Source organism: Ciconia boyciana, chromosome 1, assembly GCF_034638445.1.
Source record: "Ciconia boyciana chromosome 1, ASM3463844v1, whole genome shotgun sequence".
Taxonomy (NCBI): domain Eukaryota; kingdom Metazoa; phylum Chordata; class Aves; order Ciconiiformes; family Ciconiidae; genus Ciconia; species Ciconia boyciana.
In genome coordinates this window covers 131595025-131619013 of record NC_132934.1, presented here as the reverse complement: position 1 = coordinate 131619013, position 23989 = coordinate 131595025, and the positions used below count along the sequence as shown (strand labels likewise).

At 44.0% G+C, this 23989-nt stretch overlaps 1 protein-coding gene across 1 annotated transcript; it reads left to right on the top strand.

The window, feature by feature from the left end:
- The first annotated feature begins 9404 nt into the window (after positions 1-9404).
- LOC140647675 (organic solute transporter subunit alpha-like) lies at positions 9405-20327 on the top strand. Its single transcript, XM_072852539.1, has 8 exons — positions 9405-9548; positions 11005-11156; positions 11273-11346; positions 12902-13060; positions 16065-16176; positions 17067-17213; positions 18611-18716; positions 19202-20327. The coding sequence occupies exons 1-8, from the start codon at positions 9470-9472 to the stop codon at positions 19372-19374; spliced, it is 1002 nt and encodes a 333-aa protein (XP_072708640.1). The 5' UTR covers positions 9405-9469; the 3' UTR covers positions 19375-20327.
- Positions 20328-23989: the final 3662 nt, after the last annotated feature.

Sequence of the window (23989 nt, the reverse complement as noted above, 5' to 3'; positions counted from 1 at the left end):
TTCTGCCTTTTGAGCCTAGTTGCAGTTAAAAAGCTGCCTAAGGCTACTGTATTTGAGCCAAAAAATTTATTGGGAAAGCAAATACATCTATTAAAATGTCACTGACACACTGCTGTCTCTGATGGTTCCTCACATCTGAAAGCTTTCCTGTTTTTTCGCAGCTTACTCAAGTTGGGCTAATAAAATTATCTCTTCCTACAAATTTGCCTCACTAGCATGCAAAACTTCTGCTTTTTTTTCTCTTTCCTTTCTGTGATTTTTTTTTTTTTAACAATCTCTTTATAATGATCTTTGTCCCCTCAAGAACATATCTATTGCATGTCCTGAGATGAAATGTAAGAGGAATATGTAACAGCTGGTTTGAAAATGGTTCAAGAAATAAAAAGAAAGTGGCCAGCAGTACAGTTCCTAGTTGCTCTAAAGCATCTCCTTCCTTCCTGAAACAGATGCTGATGAAATTCACCTTGATAAAGCACATGCATTTATGGTGACAGGTTTGTCTGGGAGAATACTCTCCTGGGACAGGCATTAAAAGAGGCTTTGCTGATACTAAAACAAGGTGGACATCTGGGATATGCTGCTGCAGCTATCCTCAGTCATGTAGAAATGCCACGGAAATCAGCTTGCTAACTTCAGAGTAGCCTGCAAGCGGGGAAACTTTGGAGAGACGTGGCTGGTCTTCTACTAAATCTCAGCTGCTGGCTGTTGGGTGAGAGCCCAAAGCAAGTCCTGCACTCCCAAGGTCCCAGCCCCCACCAGGAACACTGCACACCTCTCTCCTGCTCTTCAGCCCCAGCCTTCCTACCCCTCTTGAGTTTGCTGTGAAAGTGCCAGAATAACTATTCATAGAATTATAAGCACCGGGTGCTACGTTGCGTGGGCGCGATGTCCTCCTCTCAGGTTACAAGCCTGCCTGTGGGCAGCTGATGCCACTTTGCTGCCATGTCTGCCACATGCAGCACCGGCAGTTGGACCAGCACGGGCTGCCAGGCTGTGTCTGGGGTGGATCAGCCTCCCCCCACCAAAGCTGCAGAAGTGGAATGTGCAAGGTGTACTCTACCCAAAGCTGTCGCCTCAGTGTACCTTTTTTCCTCCAGTCTCCCACCAGGTCAGATGTGGACCTTCTGGAAATGCAGGAGTGCCAAAACTCTGACATTTGGAGCAGGAATTTCTGTCTTAGCTTGGAAGGTGTAATGGGAACTCCCAAGCTGTCTACTGGCAGGTACTACTTTTGCTTCCTTATGGAAAGACAGGCTCTGAGTTTCTTCACCTAATGAAACAGGTATTGAGCGTCTGCCAAAAAGCCCCCTCCGGAGTTAAGCCAGATAGGATGTCTTGAAAGTCCTGCTCTGTAGTCCTCCGGCTCTACAAACCGGAGCCGTAATTCACAGTCGCACAGAAGCCTGTGTCTCAGTTCAGGATGACTATGGTGTGTGCCTATGTCCTACGTGTGTATTTACTGCAGATGGAAGAGGATGACAAATTAACACTTTGAACTAAGTAGGATGAATGTGTGCGAGGAGGGGAAGAAAACTGCATTCAGGTAAAATGCAGATACGTAGATAGTAGGTGACAATACTCACTACACCTATTGCACTTCAAATTGCTTTTCATTTCCGATAGGTCTTTGCAAATTTGCTTAATGCGTAATCTTCCATATAAATGGATCATGAGAGTTAACGCTGTCAGGAGTTATGTCAGCATTGCTTAGGCAGAGCTGCATTAGGAGAAGGTGGCATTTTTGCAGCACATTTGTTTAAAGCATCAGCAATGAAATCATGGCTATCAGATTCCATTCAAAGGTTTGAGAGGGCAGAAGCGCACAGAAAGTGAAACTTTTAAATATAAGTGTATGCTCACTACAGCAATGCTGTTTGTTTACTTTTTAAGGCTGGTGTGAAACCATTCTTTCAATTATTTGGTGATGACTTCTTGTATGACTTCAGACTCCATTTTGCTCTTTCGACAGTCACAGATTTCTGGCTGTACCCCCTGACAGCTGCCAAGATGATGTGACAGCTGCTGATAGGATGTGGATATTTATAGTCATTTGTGGTTCATTATGCTCAAGGAGTAAGCTGATCTGAACCTGTCTTTTGGCTAATACAAATACCAGCTAATACGATTATGCAGTGTCTCTCTCTCTCTGTAAATGAGACCTTTAACCCTATACTGTGGAATAAATAATGACAGTTCTGCCCAGCAAAGCTAAACATTTGAATTCGGTGACTACTTTTTAAAGAATCAGTGAAAGATGATACATTACCAAATATGAAAAGTATCAAAAGAATTCACAGGTCTACTTTTATGGTGATCAAGAAACACTTTAATGTTTCTTGTCCTTTTGCAAGCATCACTGGGGGGACCCTTCCACCACTCTGCTCTGCAGGTAAGTGCAGTTTTTCCATTGCACAGACAGAAAAGCTGAGACTCAGACAGGTTGCTTGACCTTTACAATAGGATGAAAGCAATCCTTGCCAAAACCAAAAAGACACCACAGCTGCTGTGAATCTCCTTCATTGTATTCACAAGACCCATATTTCTGTTCAAATGCAGATAGAGTGGAAACAAAGCACTGGACTTTTAAGAGAACAATATCATAAACCCCAAGAGCAGTACAGGTTACTCATTATGAAGGCAATACTAACAAGATGTGAATATTCAGCTGTCACTAGAAGATCCAAAAAATGGCCACCCCCTTGGGAAGGACCTTGTAGCCTTCTCCGATGCCCCCCTTCCCTCTGGCAGCCTGAGCTGTCCCTGCCAGTCTCTGTCAGCTGGGGGAGAGTCAGTGAAACCCGCCGGGGGCGATGGCGCAGGCACACCAAGCACGCCAACTCCCTAAGGTGAAACCCCTCACGGCTTGCAACAAGTTGTCAAACGTTGTAAAAACGACCAGGGGTGCACACCAGAAAGCTACAGGGTCTTTTGCGAGTTAGGGGTTTGGGTATTTTTTTCTGTTCTGCAGACCCACAGACATTTTAGCAAGGTTTGTAAGAAGAGGTGCCCCTGGCTTAGCAGTTTTATGGCTGGAGCACGTTTGTCCCACACGCATGGATCAGAGATGCAGACATCATTTGCACAAAGGAAGGGAGCTGTGCTAGACACAGCCACACAGTCTCTCACTCTTGCTAACAGTTTCATTGGGGTTTTCTCTGGTTTACTGTGACCTGTATATTATTTCATAACGTCTCAGATCACCCAGTTACTCCTGTCCGGTTTTGGTATTTGTCTGAAGCCTAACTTCCAGTTTTCATCTGCAGACAGTATAACTTTCAGCTATTACAAACGCATTCCTAATGCTTATTTGAAGGGGTTTGCTTTTCCTTTCCAGCCAAACTGTGCTCCAGGCGGCCTTGCTTCTCTACCAAAATCTCTTCACTGCTGCTGTTGCTCAGGTTGTGTATGAACCGCAGGACAAAAATTCATAATTGAAGGCCATTTGAAGGATGGTCGTGCTCTTCTTTCACCTTCACAGCTCAGTGCAAACTCAGACATTGCCTATGGCTTTTCAATATGTTTTTAAAACCATGAATTTCCCATGCATGTAGGGACAGCTGTAGAATTGAGGTATTTTCAAATATCATCAAACTGAAAACAACATATATTTTTTCTACCTGTAACTTTCTTAATCTAATTTCTATTAATTACTTACAGGAAAAAACCTTAGGAGTGCACGTCCAGGCAGAAGTAAGGTTCATTTTGGAGGAAGAAGAAACAGATAATACAAGCACACAACCTAAGATCCCCAGCCTTTACTTGTAACATTACTTGCAAACTGAGCTTCAGAATTTCACAAGCTGTGTTTATATAAAGGGAAAAAGAACAGTTTCAGGCTGTAGCATTGATTTTGTAGGTAGACAGTCCAGGCTTTTGCCCATGCCCAGGCTACTGGCACAGGCAGTCTCACTGCTATGGTGACTAAAACCCATGCTGATAACGTTTCGCATTCATTGCTTTTTTACCTTGCTTGCTAGCGCATGATCTGCTAGCTACAGAAAACACGCCTCTAGTTTTGGAGGGTGTTCTGTTTTGGTTTTTTATTTTATTATTATATTACAGTTTTACTGTTGTGTGTGCATGTTCTGGTTGTTTTTTCCCCTTCCCAGTAACAGCAATACAAAAGGAGCAAAAAACATTTCTGTCATGTTATGACCTGTGGGAAGAAATGCATGATCTGTCTTGCCCAGCACCTGACTGTTGTGGAAAAAGCAGATTTAGTTATTAACTGCAGTGTGCCTGAGCTGCCGTCTTCCAGTCAGAATAACGTCAGTAACTTCTAAAGAGACCCCCGCTTTCCCCTCCAGGAAACAGCTGTAAAACATCATCTCGAGCATAGTTGTCTTGACTCTACATATTCTATTCCATAAAGAGGTCCTTAGCTTTTGTTAAGGTCTGCTGTCCTGAATTAAGTGGAAAAGCAGAAACTTCTGTAAACAAAAAATAAATAAATCCGTTTGTGTGCAGTTTCCTCATTTTGGAACATTGCATTTTGATTTCCATCACTTTTATTTTTTATTTTAACGAGTTTCAAAATGTTTCTGATTTCAAAATTTTCTTTGAACAGCAAATGCAAAATGGTTCATGTAGGACATGTCAAATTGAAATGTTTCCACATAAACCAAAGTTAAAAAATAGTTTCCTGTCAATAAATCTTTTAAAAATCACTCCTCTTATCAGAAGCTTCAGTTCAGATGAACTGATGCCTTTTTGGCAGCCCTCCTCTAGAAGTTGGGGATTATAAATCAAGACTGGGAAGGAAAAATCTACAGAAATTCACCCTAGGGAAAGAACTTCTTAATCCTAATCTATTCTTTTTGATGCTGAAGATCTGTGAGGTTTGTCTTTGCCCATCAGTGCCCTTGGACACATACGAGATGCTCACAAAGTGGCACTTACTTGGTCCTTAAGACATAGTTGTCTTACTGCTCATCAACACTCCTTTGGGGAAAAACTTCTCCCATTGCTGAAAAGCTCTGCAATCAAATATATGTACTTTATCATAGCAATGGCAGAGAAAATGCACTACCTGCCTCTATTCTCCCTCAGGATGCTGATTGTTGGCTACCCCCCTTACCACCAATTTGGAGTCCTAATTTTATAAGGTTCTTTCAGCTCTTTGTTCTACTATGAAGTACTGTGAATTTCCTTTCTGTTGTTCTACTGCCACATCCAATTGCTCATAAGTTACTTTAAAAAGGTAAGACAAGGCACATAATTACTGGTAGCTGGATTAAAGTGTAACAATATATTACAAAAATAATAGTTTGATTCTGCCTGTTTATATTTCTCCCCTATATTGACTGCCAGAAACTGATTTGCTACTTTGGAAGTGAGATAAAATAAACCAAAACTTGTTAGCTTCAGTTAATGAAAGAATCTCTCTTTTCTCTTTTATTGCTTCTCTACTGATAAGAGTCTTTGTCTAAGCTTTCCTCTTAAAAGCACAGATGTAAAGCTTCTGGTACACCTGATATTCTTTTTCATGTAGAAATTTGTCCAACTGAACAGGCATGAAAATTACAATTTAGTTTTGTTATCTTAATTTATTTCATTGTAGTCACTGTATTTATTTTACATTTGCTGCCAGGATCCAAATAACAAGCAAATCCCATTATTATTTTCTTTAACAGTGATATAGGTGTTCCTTCTCTTACATTAATGAGCCACCTGTTCTGAAATGGGTAGTTTATTACTGGCAGTAGGTGGTCAATGGCTTTGTAGTGGAAAAGGCCAAGTTGCATCTAAGTTCAACTGTATAATATGCTATAGCTGAGAAACAGGACTGAATTTCATTATTAAACCTGTACATGCCTTTGGAAGTTGGGCAATTTTAGCTGACGTTTCTTAGCTGGCTGGGTATCCAAACCTGTGAGAAATCTGATGTACAGTCCTATGGCACTGAAAATTGTTGATTTATTTTTCTAATACAAACTTTTCTTGTTAGCTTGAACTCAGCTGAACATAATTTGCCCCCCAGGAAAGGTCTTTGACTGTATTTCCTATGTGCACTGATGATGATGATGTCTGCTAGATTTCCCTACAACCGAAGTACCTTAGCCTATCCTATATATCCTATATGATGGAGCTTAATGTTTGTCCTGTGATAGCCTGCAGGAACTCCTGCTGTTCAGCTTCTGAGCCAGGGCTGACATCAGGATTTCTATCTATAGGCTTGGCCCATCACTGTGGGATAGAGGGGCTGTGTCACCTTCTGAAGGCCAGTATGCCTCCTTCGGAGAGAAACCACAGATGGCATCAGCTCCTCCGGACTGCGCGCTGGGGGGGCAATGATCACAACAGGCATCTTGTTCAATGGAGCTGAGAGGATGCAATTATTCCTGCAGTGAGGCAGGTGAAAATGAAAGTCATCATAAAAATGGAAGAAAGAGAAACATCTGTGGTGCTCTTTAAAAAGAGAGCACACGGGTAGATGCAAAGGGGCATGTTGCTTGAGAAGAAACAAATCTGAGCAGTACAGTGTCTGGAAGGGGGCTGAACCACGAAGTACTCGAAAGCCCCCAGTAAACAGAGGCAGGGAACTGCATTCACAGGTGGTTTTTATTCTAAGGAACTGTGAAAATCTCTTGACGCATCTAAACGGACAAGGAATCAATTTATAAATACTTTTCTACTGCTGAAGGTGTTTTTTTGTGGCAAATATAATGTATTAAACTAAAAGGTTAAACCAAAAACTGAAATAGTGGAGCTGGGAGGAAAATGTACTTATGCTCCTGGCGATTTGAAGGGTTTGCCATTGGTGTACACATCCAGCATTTGGCTTAGAGGCCAGTGCAGAGGGGGCACTGCTGAAGAGCCTGGGCTAAGAAAGTGTGCACAGAGCAGCAGACCTCCAGCTACGGTAGCTGAGGGGTCATGGCATGTTCTTCAGTCCGATTTATTCAGTTTAAGGACTGTCAGACAAATACTGTTGCCAAGAAATAGCCCAGAATGTGAGGAAGAGGTGATGCATGCTTCCACCAGACGTACAGCAGCTTTTAAGGAAGTGGATCTAATGTCTGACCCAAAGATGGCAAATGGTGTTTCTAACAAGAAATCGCAGTAGATTACATGGTTTTGTTTTCAGACTCTGTTCTGCATAAGAGACTCCAGCAGAAGAGAGAGTAGGATGGATCTCTACAACAGCAGTTGAGAATTAACTCTTAACCTCTAAACTTCAACCTGTTACTTTTCTATAGGTTTGTGGGACAGGAAATTCTCTAATGCCATGTCCACTGTATTTGTTCCAAACTGGTATCGCTGAATGACTAAAATATGACTGTAAATTCCAAAATTGTTACCGTGTAGATTCTTCAAGGAATTCTTAAGGCAAAGCAGACTCTGGGTTTCTTTTAACTATGGTAAAATAGCCATGAGTTTTGTCTCTCCTACACTTAATGTGTGAATTTCTTTAATAAAAGCATTGACAAACCTGCCTCATTCAAAGAAGGGATTAATAGGAAAGGGATATTTATTTTTAGCTTTCAGGGAATGCGAGGAGCTGGCAACCAAAATAGTAGCAGATGGGAGTCCTGTTGTTGCTGCTCAGGAAGGACCTGCAAAGGCTTTGGGCCATCCTTCCATCTCAGCAAATCCTAACTTGAGCTTTTGGTCACATTTCGGAATATGTGATCAGCTTCAAATAGTTTGATAAAAATCAAGCAAACTGGGTAGAAAAAGCATGGTGTCTTAAGGCTGTTTCCCCCTCTACTAGCAACTGTTTCTTCAGGATGAGTAAACAGACGTCCAAATAGGAAATAAGCTGGAATGATGTTTCAAGAATTTTGCCTGTATCTCTCTGCAGCCGGGCAGCAGAAGATGTGCTGGATGGAGGATGCTCTGGGAAGCCTGTGAAGACTGGGCAGATACCACATTCTAACAGCCAGTTACTGTCGCATCCCTCCCGGTGAAACTGTAAAGCTCTCCTCTTCATCTTTCAATGCAGTGAAAACAATGAGAGCAATGCCAAGGAGAACTCAAAATAAATGGCTTTGGTCTACAACCAAGCCCTCCTGACAGTAACAGAAGAGGCTGTCAGTAGCCTCATCTGTCTCGCTCCCAAATCCTGCCACACTGGAAGGGATCTGCCTTTTCTTAATACCTGCTGGTCTTCAGCCACCAAGCAGCTCAGTTCTCCTCTGCATCCCTGTGTTCTTGCTGGCAGCGTTTCAGTGTCCAGCCTGTCCTTCCCGTAAAACCTTTGGGAATCCTGTGAAAACTGCAAGATGGCAGGTTTTACCACAAGGGCCTGTGGTGCCTATGAACGTCCCGCAGTCCCTAAATTCACCCTCTCCCCTCACTTTGTTCAAGTTCCTGGAATACCACCTTGATGAAGGGAGGCCTTTATATTCATTTCAGCTGCTTTGTGTCTTCTGCTCTTTATCCACTAATTCTTCACATTCCTTTGCATTTTCTTCCATGCTGATTCCTCAGCTGCCATTTCTGAGGACTATCCATTGTGGCCCCAAGATCTTTTTCCTGAGTGGCAATAGCTAAGCGTAGTGTAGGTAGTTAGCGTTGTCCTCCTCCCCCTGAGCACTACTTGGTGCTTATTGATACAATGTCACCTGCTGTTGTGTCACCTGGTGCTGTAACCATCCCTCTGCTGCTTCTTGCCGCCAGCTTTCAGAACGACTATCCAGAACAACTCGGTGGGTCACCAAACTCCATCATTTCATTACTCATTCCATTTTCCTGGAAACTACCTGGTTATCTTGCACAGCACAGGCTCCAGAAAAGATCCTTCCAGGCTCCGGAAAGGATCCTTCTAGCAAGTGAAACACGTGCAAAAGTGGAGAATCTCTCAGTGTATTCCTACCCTCGACATGCTTTCCTTCAGCCATTGCAGAAGACGGTGCTGCTTTTCACCTCATTGCAGCCAAGATTATCAGGAAGTCTTTGGTGATGGGCTCCATGGAAAGTCCTTTGAACGTCTGCTACATTGACCAACCAAGCAACCTTCCGCCTCCACAGGCCTCTGCAGAGAGCACAGTGCCCTGACTGGGCTGGGGTGAAGGCGGACACGGCACTGGGGAATCCAGCCCGCTCCTCGGCTGATTCCCCATCCCTCCTCGGCTGGCAGCCTGCACTCCTGTGCGAGACCCGACTCTAGGTGCCCCGACACCCTGGGCCTCCGAAGGAAGGGACGGGGGGGCTCGCTGTCTTCCACAAAAGCTCCTCCACGGAGGCCGAGCAGAGACGCCGGGAACAGCCGGGACACGGCTCCTGGCAGACGGCGTGGAGAGCGAGTGCCCCCCGGGCTCGGCACTGTCTACGCCGCCGGTGCCCGGGGCCGCCGGACGCCAGGAGGCAGCGCGGAGGCCGGGCCCTGCGCGCCGCCCGCCCGGTCCCGGGTTAATGATTAACGGTCCCGCGGCGGGGCGAGCAGCCGGGCTGGGCACCGCGGCTCCCGCGCTCCCCAGGGACCAGCTGCCGGGGCACCTCGGCGGGGGCCGGCGGCCGCGCCGCCATGGAGGGCGAGGCGAACGGGACCCTCCACCCGTCCTGCCACGCCACCGAGCCGCCCTACTCGCAGGAGCTCCTCCAGAGTAAGTGCGGCCGCCCGCCCGGGCCGGGGCGAGGAGGGGAGGCGTGAGGGAGAGGGGGCTGCCCGCTGCCAGGCGGCCCCTCCGCCTGCCGGCCATCCGTTAACGGCCCGCTGCCCCGGCGCGCGCCGCCCTCGCCACCCACCCGCGACGGATGGCGGTGGCTGCCCCTGCCGCTGCCGCTGCCCCTGCCCCTCCCTGCCCCGCCGCCGTTCTTCCCCCACCGAGGAAATCCCCCGGGCGCGGCAGGCGGCCGGCCGGACCTCCGCCTGGCAGGGGGCCGAGCCGCCTCTGTCTTCGGGGAGGGGAGAGAGGACAGCCCGGCCCCCCAGCCCCCAGCTGCGGGTGGGGGTGTGAGAGAACAGGGTGGTCGGCGAGGGGAAGGGTGGTCGGCGGGGAGCGACGGTACCTGGCAAACTGAGGACTGAACCAGCCCATAGACCTGCGCCTGGCCTCAGGCTCCCCCGTGGTGAGATCTAAGGTGTGGAGATGTCCACTGAGATGTGGACTGCTCTGCCTGCAGCCAGGTCTAGAAGTGTTGGGGTGTTTTGAAGCAGGTTAGGTTACAGAGGCTGGGGCAGAGGCTCACCTTTGCAGGCACTGCTCGGTATGCCTTCAGATAGGCTGTGGCCACAGCGGGAGTGAGTATGTATTCCCACCGGCGGTGAGAATGAACTTCTCCTAAATTAAGCATGACTGCACCACAGTGCTTTCTTCTGCCTCCAGAAGCACCTTTCTTGGGAGAAAATACACCTCAACCATCAGCCACGGGTAAAAGTTGATATCCATACCCAGTGTCAGTGGAGACATAAAACCCATCAGCCATGGGTAAAAGTTGATATCAATATCCAGCTTTAAGGGAGAAGTAAAAAAGAATTTGGTGAAGGCATCAAGTTTTATCCCAGGCTAGATACATCAGGGCCTTATCCTTACATTGTTTGTGTGCCCCACAAACTTCCACCGAGCCTCTAAAAAAGTTTGCATGCCTAAGGAAGTTATGCACAAACATGCCTGTGAAGATATAATGGAAGCAAAGAACTAATACTGAGTAAATACATTTTTGCTTGTAGTCTGCCTGGAAAAGTTCCCAGAATATGTATTTACTGTATTTATTTATATTATGTATTATGTATTTATATTCTATTACGTATTTACATTCATCTAAGGACATTTGTCCTGGAACTCCACCTTTCTGAAGGGGACTTTTGCATAATGCTTTGAGAACATGGAGGCATATTCTTCCTGTATGCTGTCTGTGGATCCTGGAAAGATTTAGTCATGAACTTAAGTATTTGAATCATCCTGTGGAGTCAGTGGTCTATCTATGTAGCTAAGGACGCATGCAAGTCTTTGCAGGAATAGGGCTAAGAAGCCCCTCAGAGATGGTGTCTTTACATTAAATCTTTGGAATGCTTATGAAATAAATCAGAACTGTCTGTTTTCTTTTCTCTCTCTGCAGGCCTTGACCTACCAGGGAGATTTCTCTTTGCAATCTTGACTCTGATGACGCTAATTGCCAATCTAGTATTTATAGAGGAAGTGGTCTACATCTACAGGAAAATCTCCTCCTCCAAAAGATCAATCATAATTTGGATTAATGCTGCTGCTCCGGTACGTTATCACGGAAAAGAGATAAAATTGAGGGTTGAGAATAGCGTTTCCCTGAAAATCCACATGAACCTGCTTTATCTCTGCCCTTCATACAACCTTCCTCGCTTTCTCTGTAGGTGATTGCTACTACTTCATGCTTTGGCATGTGGATTCCTCGCTCAACGATGTTTACAGATTTCACAGCAGCAGTGTGAGTATTCTGCTTGTTTCTAGACATTGCCCCAAACCCTGAATTTCTTCCCTTTAAACATCTGCTGCTCTTGGTAAACACAGTCATTTTGTAAATTTAACAATTTAGTAATTTTTGGTTTGAGTTGAAATCTCTTGGCAGCTCTTTTCTGGGAGGTGTAAAATGCTGAAGCAGTTCCCAGTGCTACAGTCCCCTAGTGTGGGAACCTCAGTATGAAAGATCTGTGACTCGCATGTAATTGATCCCTCGGATTGACAGTAGCTTTGAAGCAGTATTCTTTCTTTCCTCTCTCTGCGTGTCCTGTGGAACGAGACTCTGACCTGTGACTTCTCTGTGCTTTTACTAATGATGAGCCATGGAGGTCTATTATTAATGGTGGCAAGTGAACCTCCGATGAGTATATCAATGTAAAAATGTTCCGCAGTTGTCCTGATAAAAGCACGTTCTGTACGAGCATGACAGCTCTGACATGCACAGAGAAGAACAGAGAAATGTGGTCCTTGCTTTCTGGAGGTGATGGTACAACCCTGGTAGGCAGAGCCAGGTGGAGAGACGCCGTGGCCTTGGGCACTCCACAGTTGATTTTGGGATGATTTTGGAACCCACTGCAGGACAGTATCAAAGACTGTCATGAGTATCCTCACCCCTTGTCACATTGCATTTACTAAGAGAATAGAGTAAAAAAGGAGGGAAAACACAGTAGTAGGGAACACTGTGAGCATGCGGCAATTTGTGCAGGTAGTGCAGATTACCAAAAACTTCCAAGGATCCAGTCCTATGGCACCTTGAGCCTATCTGAATCCCCCCTGCTCCCTTGCCCAAGCTGCAGCTTCCTGTCCCCTCACTTGCACCCACTACCACTCATGGTCTCCAGCTGCACAGCAAGCTCCTTCAAGGAGGCAGCGCAGCTGAAGAGGACCTCTTTCATTTGGGAGTTGGATTTCAGTGAATCAGTTCCCTAAATCAGTTTGGGAAAGGGAGGAAAGGGTGGTTGCACAACTGCAGTTCCTGCGAAGGGTTCAGAATGTGCAGCTGGTGAAGGAGGGAGAGGTGGGGTTGCAGCAGTCAGTGCTTGGATCAGCTTTGGTTGCAGAGGAACCATGCCCTGACTGGGGCAGCACATATCATTGATAGCTGTATATATCTATGAACCTAGCCATGTTTGTTGTTGGTTGGTAAGTGCTTTTTTTTAAAGAAGGAATAGGACTTGTTGTGAAAAGTTTGGACCAGTCAGGACTACGTAACAGATAGAAAAAATATGTCCATAATGACTTGGGCCAGAAAAGCCTGTGCTTTAATACTGACTCTGCTACCAGCCACCAGTGTGGCTTTGGGAAATTCCACAGCTACTGTGTGCCTCAGTTTATTTCTCTTTTGGTGAGGTTAGGGCAGTTCTGGTCCTCTGAGGTGACGGAAAGCTGAAGGTTTTTCACAGCTAGTGGTAGAATTTCTGTTGATTGCAAAGTGCAAGCTGTAAAAACCCTGGACAGAAGGCAGCACTGGCATGCAAGAGACACACAGGCAAGTTCAAGCTGGCACTTTCTTCCTCTCCTAGATTTTTTGCCATAGTTATCCACAAGTTCCTGCTGATGATGATTAAAGAGTGTGGAGGTCAAAAGCTTCTCCTCAGGCGGTTTGAAAATGGTCACTTCAAGATCAGCACCGGTCCCTGCTGCTGCTGCTGCCTTTGCCTCCCTCGTGTGCGCATCACTAGGTGAGTTGCCCTTTAAGATTTCCCAGCTGGAAAACGGCTGCTGAAATTCAGCCAACTTGGCAAGGCCAGGCTTACAGCAAAGGACCTCCTCGCTTCCTGAAAAAGTCAGTCTCAAGCCGTCTATTTTAAACAGTGCCATCACTTTGGGGCTGTACACCACCACTAATTTATTTCGTTTTCATAATGCAGAATTTTGCATAAGAGTCAAGAGCATGAGCTCTCAGTTTAACCCAGTGCAGTGTTCCCACTCATAGTAATGTTGAGCACTGTGGTATCTCCCCAGCTAATCCCATTCTCTTCCAAGAAACCATTTCTATAGTAAGCAGTGGTGTGTGGGAGGAGGAATTTCTACTCTAGAAAACCTAATAATTGAGATTTCTGTTTCTTTTCATTCCAGAAGGGAATGAAAGTCGCCAAATTGGGTATTTTTCACAAGCAGAATTGTCAAATTGAGGCTGTCTTGAAAGAAAATTTCTCTTACTTCGATGAAATGGAAATGTTTCATTCTGATTTTGACTTTAAAACTACTTCAAATTAAAATAATTTTTATAACAAAAAATAGATGTAATTCCTGGAAAGCATTGATCTCAACGAAATGGCATTGTGTGGTGAGGCAAAAGCAAATATTTTCTTCTACTAAACTTAGTATTAAAGCACCTTTGAGAAGTAGGGTGAGGATGGAGAGCTGCACCTATGGGAGCCAATATACTGTAACAGAAACCCTCCCTCCTTTGAGCACTGCCTGGTGGGGCTCCTCCTCTGGCTAGTGTCACCCTGTCATTTACATGCCGCTCCACAGCCTGGAAGCCTCCTATTTCCCAGGGCTTTCCTTCTGGCACAGAGTATGAGAATGTTTCTCTCGTTAAAGCAAAAGCTGAAGGACTGAATGTGCAAGACAGAGACTTTTCTATGAGGGCCTGGTCATTAGTGTCAAAGGGACTTTAGGGGCTTTATGGTCTGTTTAAATGAAAGCGGCAAACAGAACGCAGCATAGTGGTTTGTGATGCTTTTGCAAAAATTCTTAATTTTAATTGTAATAATTCCTCCTTAAACTGCCTCATTCGGTAGTAGAATTTAAACTCTTTTTTCCATCATTTTATTTTAATGGAATAACAGTAATTATTTACATGGAGGGGGCACCAAGAAGAACAGGTAATAAACCAACTGAAAAATATACTTCCAGAAATGGATGTAATACAATGACATAAAATCAGCAACTAGTGACACAGATCTAAATGACTCCTACTAATTTTCATGGGCATTGGTTCAGGCTCATTTCAGCAGTCAGAGCTGAAGAAATGCCATGGGACAGAGCTGTGCTATAGATCTAATGTGTCACCAGTATATTTGTTTTTCTTTCCATGTCTGTCACCCTCTGTATAGGTTGTGGTAGCTGAGAGCTTGGGAGAGGATCCTCTACTCTGCCCTCCTGTTGATCAGTCCAGTGACAGCTTACCCAGGATGATATTAGCTAATATTAACTCATTTCAGGAGCTAGATAGCGCCTGCTAATGCTGGGAGGAAGGAGAGCTGTCTTCAAAAAAAAAGGTGTTTTGCTCTGCAGAGGGCTTAGGGCTCCTTCTCCGGCGTCTGTAGCACTGGGAAACACATCTGCTGTCTCTGCTTCTGACCTCTAGCCTTTTCCCATTACAGGGTACAATTTTTTTTAAATATGGGCGAGGTATACCAGAGGAAGGTCAGTCTCATATTCCTCCCGTAGGTATCTTCTGGGGAAACAGGGAGCTACTCCAAGGGAGGGATTAATTCTTTTAAAAAGCTATATACTGTTGAGCAGTCCTGGGGAAGCTAACAAGGTAGAGTAGACTGATGAGGCAAAGTAACAAGCCATACAGTGGGGACTCATGTGGCAGAAGAGGTCTGATGGTTAAGAAAGATAGACCTGTGTCAACAAGGAAGACAACTCCTGGCGTAGCAGTGATTGCACTGTTTGTCATATTATTCTTTAAAGCCCTTTGTGAATAATAAATCTTCGAAAAGGCACACACACTAAATGGCTGGCCAGTTGTAGGCCCTTCCACATGTGCTCGTGCTATTCATAACCCTGTGGTTATTAGCTATATTAATTGAGCAATTCCTTTAATTCCTGGTTCATGGCTATATCCTGTAGCGTACTAAATGGCAGCCGGTTGCCTGCTGAGGCATCTCTGATGGCAGTCTCAAGGGCCCGAGGAGCTACAGTGAAGACAACATTAACAGTATGGGTGATACACAGTGATAGGCTAAAACATGAGCCAGTCGTAGCAGCCACAGCTTGTCCTGTGAAGACTGAAAGAGAGTTCAGGTCAGTCAGCTTTCATGTCCTCTATTAGCAAGTGCATCTGCCCCTTTCCTGGTGACATTTAATGCTGCCTGGCCAGATTACTGTGTATGGGCTGTGTTCGGGACACAGTTTATACTGACAGAAGTAAGGAAATCCTGAGCTGTCCTGCTGGCCTTGTGCAGTTGACCAAGTAAAAGATAGTTCCTTTCTCCTGCTAGAGTACAGAGGAGCAAAACCAGATGCTTACATGGTAGTATTCATGATGCACTGAAAAACTAGGAGTCCTTTCACCTAGGTCTGTATGATTCCCTTTCTTGACCTGCCACAGGACTAGGAAGTGTCTGAGGAGGAAGGCTAAATTGCCCAATTTCATTGGAAAACTGAAATAGTAAAGCAACAAGGCAAGAGCAAGTGGCATTATTGTTCAGAAACTGGTTGTGCTGCTACTCGCTCTCTGGTTAGCTTTGGGGCAGAGAAAGACATCATGTTTTGCCCAGCTTTGGTTAGTATGTAATTGCTGCAGAACAGGAAAAGTACTATTTTTGTAGAGAGTTTACTAAATAAACACTGGGTAATTCTTTGAAAGATTGTCTAATCTTGAACCTGTTTCTCCCCAGATTCTAGCCACATGCTAAATGTCACATTTTGCAGTTGACAGTATCCAAAAAATGCTATGAAGGTTGCTAATAAGATTTTGGCCTGTGTGATTTTTTTTTCGGCCAGGCGAACCCTCTTTTGGCTGAAGCTGGGCACCTTTCAGTTTGCTTTCCTTCGACCCGTGCTCATGTTTTTATCGATAGTGCTTTGGACTAATGGCAATTACACCCTTTACAATGTAAGTAAAGATTTTAATCAGAGCTGGTCCACAAAATCCATAGGTTTTAGGGTTGATGTTAGTATCTTAGCCTACAACTAAACTGTGAAATCTGGGAGCACTTTCAAGTAAGTCCTTACTGTATTCTTTTGAGACCCTGAAGCATATAATTTCTGCCTTCCCCCAGGCTCTCCATTTCCTGGCTTCTCTTGGAAAGAAACTGGGCATCAGGGTGGGCTGAGCATCAGATTATGCTCCAGTATGTTTCCCAGCTTGTATGGTTAGAATAGCAGGACTGCAAGTTGCCCTGTGCGATACACCTGCCCCGTGTTTTGTAAGGTACAGCCTTAAGAAACAAGTGGATGTACTGGCATGTAAACAGGAAGCCTAATTCCATGTTTTTCTGCAAATCATGGTCTGTGCAAAGTAGAAAAGATAGTACTGTACTTCTGCTTTGTACCATGTATGCTGCAAGATGACTGAGAAGTCTGTATCTGCTAATAATTTTGCATCTCTTGGATAACTCAGATTAGAAGTAATACATTTTTTTGTTGTTTCATGGTATAAAATAAATGACCCCTCTGAGATGTCATGCTGAATACGCTCTTATGAGCTGCTGAGCGTTCCCAGGTGTTGCTGGGGTCAGATTGAGGGGCTGTGTCACTTCTTACCTTCCCAGGCTGAACAGATTTATGTGTCCGTGCCTGCTGGGCGAGAGCACTGTGCTAACACTCCAGTTGGTACTGTGCAGTTTTCCCATGCAAACCCCAGCAACTGCTGCTGCCATCAGCTTTCATGGAGATAGAAACAAGCATTTTAACGTCTGCATCATCCAGTTCACAACTTCTTCGTGAAAACAGTAAAATGCACTGTAAAGTTTTACAGGTATGCTTTTTCGATTTGCTTCTCAGTTATCTCCCAAAGGAGCTGCAATATGGATTAACTGCTTCATTGGTGTCCTCACCATTCTTGCTCTGTGGCCAGTTGGAATCATGTTTCAACAAGTTAGGACTCTCCTTATCTGTAAGAAGATCATCCCAAAGTTTGCTCTTTATCAGGTGAGAAATTTATATTTCTGATAGGAATTTCTCTTAACTGCTGGTATAACACTGTCTCTCTGGTTCTCGGTCCTTTGTTGAAAAGTTATAGTATTTTTTTTCCTCATTAAATGCACTGTGCAAAGGCATATTTTTACCTGATTAAAGCTTCATCCCTTTGAAGCGCTCTCCTTGGCCACTGTTCAGTTTCAGCTTGAGACAATTTACCTCTGGTCTCCCAGGAGTGCTGGAGATGTGAAAGCTGCGTAAAATCAATTCATCTTTAGGCAACTGAAATCAAAACAGCACCTTCTGCAGGGCTTGAAGGAAGCTTTGTAGATGCAGTATCCTGAAACACAGTGTTAAAATGCTGGTGTGAACTTTTAAAAACTAGGAGAGGATGTGGAGCATTGTGTGGGTGGCTGTTGTTGGAACTGTTTCAGCATGTCACAGTGTTCTGTTTTGACAGTATCTTTGTGGGCCATTCTGCACTTCAGAGTTAGATAATAATGAAAATACTGGCTGGGAATCATTAAATAGTAAGGAACAGAACCAGATAGGTTAGATTGAAAAAGCCCAGGGACAGGGCCACCCTCTTCCACATCACCCTGAAGAGAGTACAGCAGAACCCTTGGATACGCATCGTTCTTGAACAGGACATACAGAAAGGGTGGTGCACTAAGATTTCTGTTAAGTAAATTATTAAGCACTTATAAATGCAATAAATGGGATAGTCACACCTGCAAAGCTGCATTAGGATGAATTCAGGTTTAGGATGGCAAACTGTTAATGCGAGGGTTTATACTCATGCAGTTACACCAGCAGCTAGAGAGACACTTTGGTATCTCCAAGGCAGCAAAGGCCTAGCTCAGCGAATAGCAGGTAATATGATGCGTAAGTCATTGTTGCTGAAGCCAAGCTGCGAAGAGTACTCCATCTCTTCTGGCAAAGAAGCCAATCCCATGTAACTTGGGGAGCACCACATCTCCCTGCTGTGGCAAAGAGGAGACAACAGAAAAAACGTTCTTTGAGTCCTTCCTCCACTAAGGGAGACCATGAGCTCCTCGGTGAGATTAACAGGAAGTTTTTAAAACATTGTTACCTATTATTCAGAGCTCAGTATTGTTTAAGATCCCAGCTGGGAGCTCTGTGTATATCGCACCTCCCAAATGAAAGGCTGAGAAGAAGCACTTTTCAAACAGAGGTTTAATTTAACACTCATATTCTCCGAACAGTATCATTCTGACCTAAAGATGAATTCTGCAGAATGGCAGGCAGCCTGCAGGTAGATGGGAGGAGAGGGAGGGCAAGAAAGGAGGAATGAGGCAAAAGGGGGTCTGTTATGAAAGCAGAATTGTTGCGTGAACTCTAAACCTTTTCCTGGTAGCTAAGGCATCTGTTTTCTCTTTCTGGTGCAGTTTATCCTCATTCTGAACCACCTGCAGGCAGCTGTTATCAATATCTTGGCCATGCAAAGAATTATTCCCTGTGCTCCCCCACTCTCCTCTTCAGCAAGAGGAGCACGTAAGTTCTTTTGGGAAGAATGTTGTTCATTTACTTATAAAGGTGCCAGTTCAGCGTTGCTAACTGCAGTATCCGGTGTTTTCCCGAAATATTAATTTCCTGGGATCATGTAGCTTTTGGAGAATCTCAGCTTTTACTTAAAAAATAATAACAAAACTTTTATAGCTGTCATAGTGTCAGAGAAAAACTTGATCATGGGAAGAGTTGGAATCAGAAATGAGAGGACAAGAAATCAACATGCTTAATTACTGTTAAATCTCTTGCGTTTTGAATGCGTAACTTATTGTGTGCCTACTGATGGGCAATACTATAATTCTGTAACTGATTTTATTGCCGAGTGTGAGACACACTCTGTTATGGGGACAGGATGGTGAAGTTTTGTTCCTTTTGCACAGATGAAAATTAATAAGCCAGGTATTCACTTTGTGTCTGATAGTCATTTCCCCCTTTTGGGGGCTGTTCTTTGCCTCCCTTTTTTTTGGCAGATATGACCCAGCAGCTCCTCATCATGGAAATGTTTCTGATAACAGTAATCTCAAGGATGGTCTATCGGAGAAGATACGATGATCTAGAGCCTCCGGAGTGTATGGCTGAAGAAGTTGGGGACAACAAGAGTATCCTGAATGGCGCAGTTAGTGAAGATGGATTGCAGGTTTAGAAGCCCTGGTACTCCTATTCTGCAGGAGCTGGAAGCTCAGCTTCAGGAGCTTGTATATTCTTGCACCACAAATGGCCACTGTCCATGTTGGAGCAACTTCTGACATAAATGCCTGTGAGCTATAGTACTGAAAGAACCACTGGAAAGATAACCCCGTTTATTCTCCAGTGCTATATACATGGTGTGAGGGTTTCCGTACCATGTAATTTAGTAAGATTTCATACCATGTACTTTTATGCTGTTATTGAGCACCTGATGGTAGCCAAACTGTCTCACAATGTGATTTGATTTTATTTTAATTTTTAGCTATTAGAATGGCTATGATTTAGAGTTAATCCAGAGTCATTCTTGTTCATCTCTTTTGACTTTATTTAATCTTATTTCACCCTGGATTACTGTCATATGTCCAACACAGCATTTTCCCATCCTTCCTCCATTAAAATTTATCAGCTCTCACTCTATGCCACAAGCTCACCATAGCTAATTCTGATCAGTAAATATATTTGCATATGTTTGTTCTGAAATCCCCAAACCTGTCTGGGCTCTCCACCTACATAAACGATCTCTTTAGGGCAAGACTTTTAACATTCCTTGGCAATTCACCTCCTAACTTGGTAAATGCACAGTTGCTGTTTGTAAATATGTCACTGGCAGATGTTCTTCCATGGTACAGCAGAATCTCTGTCAATGGCCTGGAAAAAGAAAGTACGAGTTAGAGTCTGAGATGTCTTCTGCCACTGTTCTCTGCTTGGAAAATGGGAATAATGATACTCAGGATCCTTGTGATAAAGGTGTCTGTGGGGATAAGAGCTATTGAAAGAAATCTCTTTCAAAAAATGCTTACCTCCCCAGCTTCTTCACCCCAAATCTGACCTGTCCTAGCATCTAGTAGGACTTCAGGTATTACAGGATCTTTTCAATTCACACCCATTGCTCTGTTTTTACTTTTTTTGCCAGTTTTTACTTTTTGCAAATGATCCTGATGTTCTTGGATTAACCTAATTGCTTTGGTTTAGCTCTCTATAATTTATAAAATGATACTGTGCCTAGTAAGCATTTGGATATTTTGTTTGTTGGGGCGGGAGATGCAGCGCCATATACTAGCACTTGTCTATCCTCATCTACTCTGATCCCTAGAAGTAAATACTCAATCCATGCAGCAAGAATGCTTATTCCGTATGTAGGCTGGGAAAATGTTTCATGTTGCAAAATATGTTAATAACATCTTTTTCCTATATTGTATCAAATATAGCTTATCATCAGAGCAAAGCTAGGCAGATAGTGGGGCTTTAGTTTACAAGGAATTAAAAAAATACTTTCAGTTGGGGAGTTGGTGGAAAATTAAATATTCTGAAAACAGCTAGTGAACCATCTGGAAGTAGAAAAGGGGGTTAAATTGAACAAAATGTTTTCTTCTTTCTGATTGAGGTCAGAAATAATATTTTCTTTAACAATTGAAGGATTCCATTATAGTAGAAAAATGGAATTATTTTTGTTTTGAAGTGTTTGAAACTATTTTTGTATTTAATTTTTTTCTAAGCAGGTGGTCTGGGAAATTAATACAGATTCTTGAACTCATTAATGTGAGAGAATCTGCACTTTTCCCTTGAAAAATAATTTAGGTGAAAATTTTCACTCTGCATTAGAGTGTAATGGGATCAGCTAACATATTCTTCACATGGGAAATCTTCTTCATGTATTTTAACATTATGGCTATTAGCATATTCCTAATGTTGCTTTGTATCAGTGTAGTTTAGGCACAGGTACATGTGTAGACTTGCAGAGCAGTACTTAATTTCATAATGGCATTGGAAATGGTTGGCTGTGAGTTCAAGCAGCTTCAAAACTGGAAAATAAAATATTTTGAGTTGGTAAGGAATCCTTGTGAATTGCTGTGGAAAACACTTTAATTACTAGAGCAAATGCAACAAATGAGCATTACTGGAAAATGTCTTCTGTAGCGGTTCTGCGAGGGGTATGCCTTGGTGGGTGGGATCTGTGCCATGAAGAGCGGATCCATGCGCCCTACCATGGACAGTGCATTCGAAAACAGATGGAGCGTACAGAGAAGCGGTGGTCTCTGTAGGTCCAGTGAAGGCCAGGGCACAGCAAGAGTCTTCACCCATCACCGTTGGTCTGGCATCTGTCGTGTCTCTGAAGTGCCTGTTAAATATATCTTGTAAACATCAGTGTGGGCCCGATTTAGCCCCAGGTATCACTAGCTGTTACGCTTTTGGGTAGATACTTAATATTTGTTGTGATCTTCACCTGACATTTTTCAGCAATAAAATGTACCGTGGTGATCGTCAAGCGGACTTCAGATTTGGCAGCGAAGTTGTGTCGTCTTACTATGTACAGTCATGGAGGTCTCATTCCAGAAGTCACTTGCTTACACACAACCCTTTTCAGAGCAAAATTGGACATGCTTTATCTTAAATATGTGCTTAAGAGCCTTCCTGAGTTACAGCTTATGTGAATGGAGTAGAATGTATAGGCCTTATTGTTACAAATTTATTTTTTCTTTTGAGCTTTTTAAATTAAGAATTTCTTCCTCACCTCTGGCTCAGACCAATAGCTGTAGCCTGCCTAATCTAGGTGTGGCGTCTAGGTAGGCACCTGGGAGCTAGCAGCCAGGAGCAGCAGGTGGCCTGCACTGCAGTGCATTCATTCAGGAGCTCTTGAAATTAAAACACTGCAAATCACAACCTCTAGGTTGGACCTTAGGCAAGTCTGAATACAGCAAAACAAAACAGAAAGCCGGAAATTCCTCCAGTCTCAGTTCTGATAAGGATCCCTTTCGGGTCAGTGAAAAAAATCGCTTTCAATTATGTGTTTGTGATTAAAGCATTCGAAAACATGTAACAAGCTAGAAGATAAATTTCTCAACTCATTTTATACAGCTGCTGTAAAGTAATAAGTGTTAAGGTGAGCGCATAACCTTTATGCTATGTTTGCTTGGTATTATCATGTGAGGAAGGGTAAAGGTAATTTTATTGATGTCTTTTGCAATGATAAAAGGCACCAACACTGTTAAATAGAAAGATAAGCATACACAGAGATGTGCGATCGAAGGTTAAGAGAGTAGGCATTTGGAAGCAATCCATGAGAACACAGGCGAAAAGATGAGTTACGTGCTTTGGGTGGCCATGCGCTAGAGGCGCAGGTGTGAAGGTGAACACTGACCATGAAGCTCCTGGAGTGTCACACAGGGGCGTGCAGCACAAGCAGGACACGCGCAAGGGGGAGGATGAACGCTAGCACCTTGTAACATTGCAGGAGCACGGTGGCAAACAAAAGCTGCTCAGTGCTCTTTTCCATCTGTCATTCAAGCTATTATTTTCAAAACGACACTAACTGAATTCCTCCTGTTCCAGAAGACCATGGTGCGGGCTCCTGTTTGCTGCAGCATGGGCAGCACTGGAACCTTGAAGAGGTCCCCCCAGCAGACCTCCTCGCAGTGGCAAGCTGTCATTCCCTAGGTGGGGCTAGCTATGAGAGCAGCGAAGAGTGTATTTAAGTGCATGCCTTTGTGTTTCACGTGTGTCAGCAGCACAGGCCTCCTGACTTAATACCCAAAGGATTTGTTTCAGGTGTTAAGAGGGTGCCCTGCTGATTATAGACCTTTCTATCCCTACCTCCTCCCTCCAATTGTCCTGTCCATTCCTGCGCCCTCACACTTATCCCTGCCTCATTCTCCCTGCTCAAGAGAAAAAAAACACGGAATGCTCCTCAGGGAGGAGGTGCAGGGGTGTAGGCTCATGCCTGCAGACCCAGGGCAGCCAGACAACAGAGCCTCCTTTCTACAGCATCTGTCTCCAAAGAAAGGCCAAGAAAAAAAAAAGATGGTACAAGAGCTGAATTGTGACCCCATGGTTCCCAGAGTTGGAGTAGGGGAGGAAGTTAGATAATGCAATAAGGATACAAACAATGGTAAATCGAACAAGTTAGGGAATAGGTAGATTTAGTGTAAGTCGTAGAGAAGCCCAGAAGAAGACTCAAGGATAACAGAGAGGAAAATAGCAGCCATTTGCTACACAGCTAATGGAAATGCTAGAATAGGTCTGTTGCAGCAGCTCCACCTGTTCAATATATTGCCCCTTGGCTTCCTTACCCTTTTAAACAAGGTCTGACGGCTGCTGACAGTTTGAATGCTACTGCTTTTACTGACAGCCACTCACATGTTCCTTCAGGACAGTTCATGAATCTGCTTGCACCTCCCTAGCTCCCAGGTAAAATGAATTGCTATTTTTAAGACACAATTTGTGGGGGAAGAGGGCTAGATAACACACTGAATTTTTTACTGCTTTAGATCCCTTTAAAAGTGTTAACTAGGTAATTCAAACAGTTGTCTGGGCTTAGTGAGCAAGATCATCTTTGTTTGAGCAAAGGGAAACTGCAGCAGAGAAATCTAGAGAACTTGCCCAAAGCCACACAGGGGCATTTTGTATCACCTAGGATCAGGCTGCAGAAGTTACCCAGTCTCACCTTCCTGCTCTCAAAAATGCTGCCTCTTAAATGTGGTAAGATCACAAATTAAGCTAAGAGTGTCTGAGTTAAATAATGGTTAGGTGAGTTAGATCATGGTTTGATAATGCATCCACCAGAACAATAAAAC